Source organism: Orycteropus afer, unplaced genomic scaffold (assembly GCF_000298275.1).
Source record: "Orycteropus afer afer isolate SDZICR_OR568_19922 unplaced genomic scaffold, OryAfe1.0 scaffold00507, whole genome shotgun sequence".
Classification (NCBI taxonomy): domain Eukaryota; kingdom Metazoa; phylum Chordata; class Mammalia; order Tubulidentata; family Orycteropodidae; genus Orycteropus; species Orycteropus afer.
The window spans coordinates 1,806,649-1,816,411 of record NW_006922094.1 but is presented as its reverse complement, the minus strand read 5'-3'; the positions used below and the strand labels follow the sequence as shown (position 1 = coordinate 1,816,411).

Below are 9,763 nucleotides of genomic sequence, written 5' to 3'. Positions count from 1 at the left end.
AACAACAACAACAACAACAACCATGTACTTAGTGTTTTATGTACTTTTCTATATGCCACTATTAATTCCATATTATATATTAATATTTATAAACAATGATTGTTATGTGGATTGTTCATGTTTATGAATCATATTATAATCATTATAAATGATTTCATATAGTGACCTCATTTATATATTATCCCACTGAAGGAATGGAGAAACTGAAGCTCAGAGAGGTGAGTTCACTTGCCCAAAGTCACTGAGCAAACAGATGGCAGAGTCAGAATTTGAACCCACCTCCATGGGTTACCAGTTTCTTAACCACTGCGCTATTCAAGTCCAAGGTGTGTCCAAGGCAGAACACACTGCATCTAGGGAGCAGGGAGGGAGTTGGGTTAGCTGTGTGACCATAACAACAACACAAACACAATTGTCATTGTTATGGTTTAGGTTTGTTGAGCCCTTGCTATGTGCCAAGCACTGGGCTAAGGGCTTTCATAATAATAGTGGCAACTGCTCATATGGATTCATCAAGTGCCGGGCCCACCTCCTAGTGCTGTGACTCCTAGGGCTGTGACAGGAGGAATTCACTGGCTCCTTACACCAGATCTCAGAGTTCAATACCATCATTATCTCCTTGAGGCCCCAGAGGGTGGAACCACCTTCAGCAGCTCACGGTGGAGCTAGGATTTGGACCAGGCAGTCTGTCTGGTTCTATAGGCTATTTGTTCTCTTCACCCTCATACTCTCTATAGTCCCTTGTAATCATCCCAACAATTCTGCGGTGTAGGGAAAGCTGTCCCCACTCTACAGATGGGGAAACTGAGGCTCAGACTTGCACTCACGTGCAGAGCCACAGCCTTGACCCTTGTCTGTCCGATCAGCACACCCACACTGACCACTGTTCTTGTCTGGCAGGATGCCAGGAGCTCCAAGCAGCCTCTGGAGGGTCTTGACCTTGCCCAGCCTGAGAGTCCCAGCCTCCCACCCCTTCCTGGGACGCTCCTTAATCTTTCCTGGGGCCGGTTTCCTTTCCGCTTGCTGATTTGTAAGAGCTCATTGTATGAATTAAATGCGGTTTTTCACCAGATCAGTTTGTTTGTTTTTCATACAAAAGTATTCAACAGGTCCGTGTTTTATTTTATAGATTCTAGATTTCCAACCATGGGTTAGATAGTCTTCTGGCCCCTGGGAGTAGCAGAGTAGCAGTGTGTGCGTGGGGGGTGGCAGCCTGCACTTCCCTCCCTCTTCCTCTCCTTCTTTTCCTGTGTGGAAGGGGGAGCGAGGGTGAGTTCTACTTGCCTGTCTGTCAGCACTCTTTATATATTAATTCTACGCTGTCCTCGGAGTTGCAAACATTTTCCCCAAGCCTTTTGTATACTGACTTGCAACGGTTATTAAGTGCCGTGCAAATGTCCATCTTGTGTTTTACAGATTCCGACGTTTCCAGAAGGGAGCTCTGGTGGCGCTGTGGTTAAAGCAATGGACTGCTCACCAAAAGGTCACCCCTTAAAGATTTACAGCCTCGGAAACTATGGGGCAGTTCTACTCTGTCCTATAGGGTCGCTATGTGTCAGAATGCACTCGATGGCCGTGGGGTCTGTGTGGGAATTCCGTGTTTGTTTCATCGATTGATGGTAGACGTCTGGTCCCTGGGGGAGGGGCACCCTCCTCGTCCCTGCCCGGTTCTTATCTCGCAGCTTCTCCCTTCCCACGGCCCGGATCTTATAAGCGGGCGGCGGAGCGGCTCCGCAGTGTCACCATGTTCCAGCTGTGCCTGCTGCTAGCCTTGGCCCTGGTGGCCGCCCCCGGCGCCCGGGCCGCCTGCCCGGTGCCCGCCGACCTCAAGAACCCGGACGGCACTCGCACGTGCGCCAAGCTCTACGACAAGAGCGACCCCTACTACGAGAACTGCTGCGGCGGCGCCGTGCTGGCGCTGGAGCCGGGCGCAGACCTGCCCTTCCTGCCCTCCGACTGGGCCAACACCGCCTCCTCGCTCGTGGTGGCGCAGCGCTGCGAGCTCACCGTGTGGTCCCGGCGCGGCAAGGCTGGCAAGACACACAAGTTCTCCTCGGGCACCTACCCGCGCCTGGAAGAGTACCGCCGAGGCATCTTCGGCGACTGGTCCAACTCCATCGCCGCGCTGTACTGCAGGTACCGTCGCGCGCCCCTGTCCGCTGATCCGCCTCCAAAGCCCCCAACCCCGCCCCCGCCACCAGTCCCCACGCCCAGCGTTCACGCCCCGGTGCTTGTCAGACCCTGGAGCTCCTGACCCAAAGTGGGAGACTTCACAAGTCCTGGAGGCTCCCGTTCCCCCACCGTGGAGTCCACACCCAAACCCCTTCCTCTCGCAGCCCATGAGCCCACAACTCCTGGATCCCCCCCCGCAGCTCTGCGATTCCCAGACTCGGCAGCTGACCCAGTCCCCCAGCTCACATTCCCAGAGCCGCCCCCTCCCCCACACACCTTCCTGAATCACCCACCCACCACCCACTCACCACTGCACTTCCCAGAGGGGGCAGACTAGCCCTGAGTCCTCAAGCCTACGTTGGGGCTGGGGAGCGCACTGAATCCCCTCACCTTGGAGCCCCCAGAGCCAAAGCCAGCTCCCACCAACGCATGCCCCTGAACCCCCAGATCCCAGAGGGAAGCCCCAGCCACAGCTCAGGGGCTTCCAGACTCAAAAGCTGACCGGGTCTCAACTTTAGGAATGTCCTTATGCTCCCACCCACCCACCTCTAGATCAGCCTTAGACTCTGAAGCCAGTCCCACAGCCCCTGCTCAGGCTTCTGGGTCCCCAAGGGCAACCCTTGACCCTTCACCCACCCCCAGCCCACCCTGAACTCACCTATCCAAGCTCACAGAACCTGGGACCCTAGAACCAGCCCTGGTGTCCTCCCATGACAGCCCCAGACTCCCACAGCAAGACCCCATCTCCAATACTTGTAGGCCCAGACTCAGCCTCCCCAGCTCCCCGGCCCACCGTGCCTTCTAGAACCCCTCAGACCCCGGTCCAGGTGCATGGCAGACCCTGGTGATCATTTTTCTTTCTGTTGCAGGTGTTACTGATGCCTTGGCGGAGCCCATCCCCAAACCACACCCAGCCTTTAGTCTCTTACCTGACGTTGTCCTTGGGGCCTACTGAGGGCACCCAAGAGAAAGCTTTCTGCCTGCCTCCCACCCTGCCTTCCCTGAAATACAGCCCTTCTCTTCGTCTGCCATCTGCTTGTGTTTGGGATCCAAGTCCACACGGGACTTGGGGGGTGGGGTGGCATCAGGGAGGTCGGGCCTGGGTCAGCCCATGCTTGGGACAATGCTGTGATGGGGACATGACCAGAGGTTCTAACGTGGACGTACACGTGCACAGAGACACGTACCCACAGAAGGGCAGGTGTATAGAAACTGTTAACCACCAAGGGCCTGCCAGCTGATAGTTCAATAATGACATACTTCCCACACTTTTTGGTAAATACCGCATTCCCTGAGTGCCCCCTAGCTGCCTTGGCACCCATGGGACCAACAGAAATTTTCATTAAAAGGCTACCTCGGGTCACAGCAGGTATCCTTCCAGGACCTGCCCCAGCCTAAGACCAAACCCTCTGTCACTGAGTCAATTCCAACTCATAGCAACACCCACTGGCTATTAATCCAAGGCTGTAAATCTTTATGGAAGTAGATTGCATCATCTTCCTCCTGAGGAGCAGTTTGTGGGTTTGAACTGCTAACCTTCTGGTTAGCAGCCAAATGCCTTACCCACTACACCACTCCTTAGACTAAGACACTCTCACCCCCAACACAACGAAAAATTCACTGCCACTGAGTTGATTCCAACTCATAGCGATCCCCATTGGGTTTCTGAGGCTGTAAACCTTCATGGAAGTAGATCTGCCCATCTTCCTTCCATGGAGTGACTGGTGGGTTTGAACTGCTGACCTTCTGGTTAGCAAGCAAATGCTTTATCTGCTATGCTACCAGAGCTCCTAGACTAAGGCCAGGGCCTGCTGAATGACCTAGTGGGAACTCAACCACCAGCCAATGGCTGCCAAGCTGATTCCGACTCACGGTGACCCTGTGTGTTGCAGAGCAGAACTCCATTGGGTCTTCACGGTTGTGGCCTTTGGGGAAGCAGATCACCAGACCAAGGCACCTCTCAGGGATGCCCACCCAGGCCTGTGGCATTGTTAAAACCTTCCATTCCCTTCCTCCCCAACACATGAACCTTAATTCAAATGAGTATATTTCTGTTCAGGCCACAGTTGTCCCCATATTATCCCCATCACCACACTTGGGATGAGAGCCCTTGATTGGTATCTGGGTTTAGGGCTGCTGGGGAAGCTGAAGAAGGGAAATGAAGGGTTCTGGGTAGCAGAGAGGTATGGGGACAGCCCTGGAGGTATGGGACAATTTGGGATTGAAGGGGAAGGAGATTCTGAGAGTTAAGAAATAGGGAATGTTAAGCAATCTCCTTCAATAGTGATACCACCTCAGAAACCCATGGAGGGGTTGCTATGAGTCAGATCTGACTCAATGGCAGTAAGTTTGGCTTGGTTTGGTAAGATGCTACGAAGCCATGAATTGGGCATGTGTAAAGAGGTCAGAGGTCAAAGGAGGTGGGAAAGGGACTGTGAGAGGTGCTTGAGGACCAGGATTCAGGATGAGCTAATGGGATGTGAACCAGTGACGTTGTAGGAGTGAGAGCAGAGAGTGCCACGGCAGCCTTGGGCACACGCATTCACTCATTCATTCAACACAAATTTATTGAGCACCTACTATCTCTCAAGCACCAAATTAGGAAGACGTGGCCCCTGCCCTCGTGGAGACTGGAGAATGTAGGGACGTGCCAAAGAGTCAGACCTTCAAGATTTACAAAGATGTCAAATGAGAAGCCCAAGGCCCAGGCAGAAATCAAGGAGATGCTGAGGGGTTATGAAGCTGTTGAGGAAACAGGGAGGGCCTGAGGGGTCAAGGAGGAGCTAAGGGATCAGGGAGGGGCAAAAGGATCAGGGGAATGCTAAGGGGTCAGGGAGGGGCTGGGGTCAGGGAGGGGCTAAGGGGTCAGCTAAGGGGTCAGGGAGGGGCAAAAGGATCAGGGAAATGCTATGGGGTCAGGGAGGGGCTGGGGTCAGGGAGGGGATCAAGGGAGGGTGTATGCGACAGGAGTCAGAAGAGGCAAGAGTCCACAGTCACTCCTTCAGCTGCACAGACACGGAGGAGTCAGTCACCCTTGTCCTCCGCAGCCCACCAGCCTCCATCCGGTTCTTGGTTTTGTGCATGAAATGGACGAAGCGCACGCCAGGGCCATACTGACGGAACACGTGGGACACCTGGGGCAGCCCAGGGTCAGGAAGAGGTCAGGGAACCATGGGTCCCACTCCCTCCCTCCTCCCTCTGTGAACTTGAGGCTGGGGGTCTCACCTGGACCCAGCGGCCGGGGGGACCTCTCCCAGAGGCCCGGGGGGCTGCGTGGTGCTGCGCGATGACCGTGTGGCGGTCAGCAGCCAGCAGCCAGACGTGCAGCTCATAGACACACGAGTCCAGGCAACTGTCCTCATACCTGGGGGTGGGGCCCAGGTCCTCAGCTGCCATATTGCAGCCGCAATGTCCCAGCCCCAAGCCCTGACCCAATTAGCCATTCCATACATATTCATGGCACCCTGGGCTGGCAACAAGATAGCCTCACGGCCTGCCCTCATGAGCTCATGGTCCAGTGGAGGAGGAAGACATGTCACCAAGGAGGGACAGCAAGGCTGGGATGGGGCAGACACAGGCGAGGAGATGGGGCTGGGCTGGTGGCACAGGGGAAGGGTCTGAGCGAGATGTAGGCGGTGGGATTGGGGCCAGGGGAGGGGTGCAGAGGGAGGGATCAGGGCCAGATGGGGGAGGCGCAATCAGAGGGGTCCACCTGGGATGGGGGAGGCACAAACACTAGAGCAAGGCCTGGGACCCAGCTGCTAGTCGGGGGGCGAGTGATCAGGGAAGGCATCTGGAGGAGGCGTCAGGAAGAGCTAGCCTTAAGAACAGACAGGGACAGGCATCCAAGGAAGCGGGAACAGCCCTGGCAAAGTCCCAAACCCATAAGGGGCCTACACATTTCAAGAACCAAAAGGCTCCTAGAGCAGGGCCAGAGAAGTGGACAGGGCCAGATCCTTCAGGACCAGGAGGGTCTTGGTGAGGAGCTCAGAGAGGAGTGGAGGCGGGCAAGGCCATCAGGGAGCCCTGCAGGTAGCCTACCAGTCCATGACGGTGATGTCTGGCTGCTCGTCATCCAGTAGCTCCTCCCACAGGCCCTCAGCCAGGAGGTCCACACACTGTTGCTTCACTGTCCAGCTGTGAAGAGAGGGGGCAGTGCGGTGGGGCACTGGGACCCAGCCCAGGGAGCAGGCAACCCCCACAGTGGTAGCATTAATGGCACCACATATGGGGTGCTAGGCACTCTGGTGGCATAGTGCCTAAGGCATCTATCTGACTGCTAATCAGAAGGCTGGCGGTTCAAACCCACCAGCCACTCCTCAGGAAGGAAGGTTGGGCAATCTACTTCCGTAGTGATACCTCCTCAGAAACCCAAGGAGTCACTATGAGCCAGATCGACTCCACAGCAGTGAGCTTTAGTTTTAATGGTGTGCTGATGGCTCCCCGGGCACTTTCCACTTTCCCTTCCCAGGGGGCCCTCTGAGGATGGATTCTGAACCTCATGCTGCAGGTGAGGAAACCGAGGCTCAAGGTGGGAGTGGCTTGCCCAAGGTCAAGCAGCAAAGAAGTGGTGGAGTAGGGATCTAACCCTGGGTGTGCGTGCTGTAAGCCACCCAGTCACACCACCTGGGCCACTGTGCAAAGTGGGATCTGTTTAATGACCACCTGGGGTGACTCCTTCTCTCCCAGGTGAAAGGAAGGAAAGTCAAAATAGTAACAAACAAACAAACAAAAAAACCAAACTCACTGCTATCGAGTTGGTCCCGAGTCATAGCGACCCCTCCTTGGATTTCCCAGCCGGTATCTCTACAGAAGTAGATTGCCCAACCTTCCTTCCGAGGAGTGGCTGGTGGGTTTGAACCTCCAGCCTTCTGGTTAGCAGTCAAGTGCCTTGGGCACTCTGCCACCAGAGCTCCTATAATAACCAATAGGTGCCATTCATCGACCACCTACTATGTGCTACAACCCCATGTGTGTCAAGAGTCCAACTCTGCTCCACAGAACTTTCAGTGACAGATTTTTCCAAAGCAGGTCACCGGGCTTTCTTCTGAGACACCTCTGAACCCACTGCTGTTGAGTGGATCCCGCCTCACAGCGCCCCTAGAGGACAGAATGGAACTGCCTCCAGAGGGTTTCCAAGGCTGTCAGTCTTCAGGGAAGCAAAGCCCAAACCAAACCCACTGCCTTGGGGTCGATTCTGACTCACAGCGCCCCTAGAGGACAGAATGGAACTGCCTCCAGAGGGTTTCCAAGGCTGTCAGTCTTCAGGGAAGCAAAGCCCAAACCAAACCCACTGCCTTGGGGTCGATTCTGACTCACAGCGCCCCTAGAGGACACAGGAGAACTGCCCCTCAGGGTTTCCAAGGCTGTAGATCTTTACCAAAGCGGACTGCCTCATCTTTCTCCTGCTGAGCAGCTGGTGGATTCAAACCTCTGACCTTTTGTTTAGCAGCCAAATGCTTTAACCACTATGCTACCAGAGCTCCTTCCAGACATCCCTGGAGGGGGTGGGGTGGGGATTCAAACCTCCAAACTTTCCTTCAGCAGCTGAACTCATTAACCATTTGTACCAGCCCGGGAGCTGGCCCCTACACTGTGGCTTTATGAGCACTTCCTCCTTTGACTGACCCTGTTTACAGATCAGGAAACTCAGGGCCAAAGAGGCATATTCCGTTTCTACAGATCCCAGCAAAGACGGCTGGAGCCAGGATTCAAACCCAGGCCACACGGGCCCTGGTGACTCACCTGAGGTTTGACTGGAGCTTTTCCGTTCTAATAAACCACCCTCTGAAATTGCCTGGCAGATGGAGACGCAAGCGGTGAGAACATTCTAGGGGACGACCTCCCCCTCCCCAAAGCTGCGGCTCACAGGGCACTCACCGAGAGTCTCCAGGGGTTGCTGGGTGGGACCAGTAGCAGGTGCTGGCTCATAAATGTTGATGCCTGGAATACAGGGTGAGTAGTACCAGGCCTAGGAGCTCTGGTGGGTAGTGCCTAAGGCACTTGACTGCTAACCAGAAGGCCATTGGTTCAAACCCACCAGCCACTTCTCGGAAGGAAGGTTGGGCAATCTACTTCTGTAGAGATACCGGCTGGGAAACCCAAGGAGGGGTCGCTATATGAGGCAGGGCGACTCCACAGCACATAACAACAACAACAGTACCAGGCCTACAGAGCTCTGGTGGCATACTGGGTAAGGCATTTGACTGCTAACCCGGTCAGCGGTCCGAACCCACAATGGGGCAATCTACTTCCGGAAAGACTCAGAGCCTTGGAAACCCAGTGGGGTCACTATGGGTCGCTGGGTATCAAACTACTGGCAGTGAGTTTGGGTTTTTGTTTTGTTTTGTTTTTTTCATTATCAGGCCTGGCTGGGGTTCCCATCACTCCGTACACATATGAACACACACTCACACACTCATTCACTATTTCCCACCCCTTTGGCTTCGCCGCAGGTCAGGAATTTGTGCCCCGCCCGCTGGGCCAGACCAGCCTGGCAGAGATCAGTGAATTGCCATCCACCCCCCCACCCACACACACACACTGCTGAGAGCACCCTGAGAATGGTGAGGGGCAGAGGAGGAACTGAGAGATAGGGGTGAGGAAGGGAGTTCTTAAAGACAGAGGGACAACGAGGCCCCAAGAGAAAGAGACAGAAACCCAGGCACCTAGAGAAACTGAGCGGACGACAGAGGAAGGTGTTGAGAAAGAGGGTCTGCGGGGAGAGAGACAACGACAGGAAGGGAGCTGGGGTGATGGAGAGAGACGGGAGACCGGCAGGACGGGACCGAGCCTGGAAGCCTGGAGGCGGAAAGATGAAGAGCCAGACGGTCCGGGTGGGTCGCGGACGGGCCGGCCCGCACCTTCGGGGTTGGGCGAGCGCAGCAGGTTGCGGTAGAGCGGCCGGCGCAGCAAGATCAGCCTCCAGCTGAGGCGCGCGGGCACCTGCAGGCTCCCGCCCGGCGGCCCCCACTCCTCCAGCAGCAGCTGGCGCGCGTACGCCTCGGACGGCTGCGCGGGCTCGGGGAGCGCGGGGGACTCCGGGGCCGCGGGCGACGGCGGCGAGGGCGGCGACGGCGGCGAGGGTGGCGTCTCCGGGCGGCCGTCGTCGGCCTCCAGGCCGCTGCCGAGCGCGTGTCCCTGCGGCACCTCCGCCATCCCTTGGATCTGGGCGACTGTCCCCCGCTCCGCAGGTCTTGGGGTTAACTGGGGGCAGGAGGAGGCGGGGCTCCCAGGGCAGGCGTTTAAAAGAGGGGCGTGTTGGGGGAACGTTCCGGCCCCCAGCTGCTCCTCCCTCAGACCCAGGAGTCCGGGCTCCAGCCCCTCCTCACGTTCCCAGGCTTCCTGTCCCAATTTCCCAAGGGCCGGCTGAGGACCCAGGTGTTGGCCCTGGGAGGGAGGTGTGACCGAAGAACTAATGTCAGGGCTCCGGGTTCTCTAATGAGGCCTGTCCACCTCGTTAAGATCCGGCAGGACGGGATTAAGAGGTTAATTAATGAAGACCCCCTCGCACCCCCTCCAGGCTCTCAGCAGGGAGGGGTGGGGGGGATGGGAAAGGGAGGCCCAGCGTCTGCCACTTCTCCCCCCTGCC

At 56.3% G+C, this 9,763-nt stretch overlaps 2 protein-coding genes across 2 annotated transcripts; one reads left to right on the top strand and one right to left on the bottom strand.

The window, feature by feature from the left end:
• The first annotated feature begins 194 nt into the window (after positions 1-194).
• On the top strand, positions 195-2,254 carry SYCN (syncollin). The gene is made up of 3 exons (XM_007955547.2): positions 195-218; positions 901-1,030; positions 1,683-2,254. Exons 1-3 carry the CDS (start codon positions 195-197, stop codon positions 2,252-2,254), a joined length of 726 nt encoding a protein of 241 aa, XP_007953738.2.
• Positions 2,255-5,165: 2,911 nt separating this feature from the next.
• NCCRP1 (NCCRP1, F-box associated domain containing) lies at positions 5,166-9,330 on the bottom strand. Its single transcript, XM_007955530.1, has 6 exons — positions 9,036-9,330; positions 8,053-8,115; positions 7,918-7,969; positions 6,214-6,309; positions 5,398-5,536; positions 5,166-5,306 (listed from the first exon to the last, which is right to left on the bottom strand). The coding sequence occupies exons 1-6, from the start codon at positions 9,328-9,330 to the stop codon at positions 5,166-5,168; spliced, it is 786 nt and encodes a 261-aa protein (XP_007953721.1).
• Positions 9,331-9,763: the final 433 nt, after the last annotated feature.

Coding starts and splice junctions, on each gene's coding strand:
- SYCN (XM_007955547.2), top strand. CDS start 195: ATGGAGAAACTGAAGCTCAGAGAG. Junction 219..900: donor AGAAACTGAAGCTCAGAGAG/GTGAGTTCACTT, acceptor CTTGTCTGGCAG/GATGCCAGGAGCTCCAAGCA. Junction 1,031..1,682: donor TCCTTTCCGCTTGCTGATTT/GTAAGAGCTCAT, acceptor CTTATCTCGCAG/CTTCTCCCTTCCCACGGCCC.
- NCCRP1 (XM_007955530.1), bottom strand. CDS start 9,330: ATGGCGGAGGTGCCGCAGGGACACGCGCTCGGCAGCGGCCTGGAGGCC. Junction 7,970..8,052: donor GCAACCCCTGGAGACTCTCG/GTGAGTGCCCTG, acceptor TCCATCTGCCAG/GCAATTTCAGAGGGTGGTTT. Junction 5,307..5,397: donor CCCCCGGCCGCTGGGTCCAG/GTGAGACCCCCA, acceptor GGGCTGCCCCAG/GTGTCCCACGTGTTCCGTCA.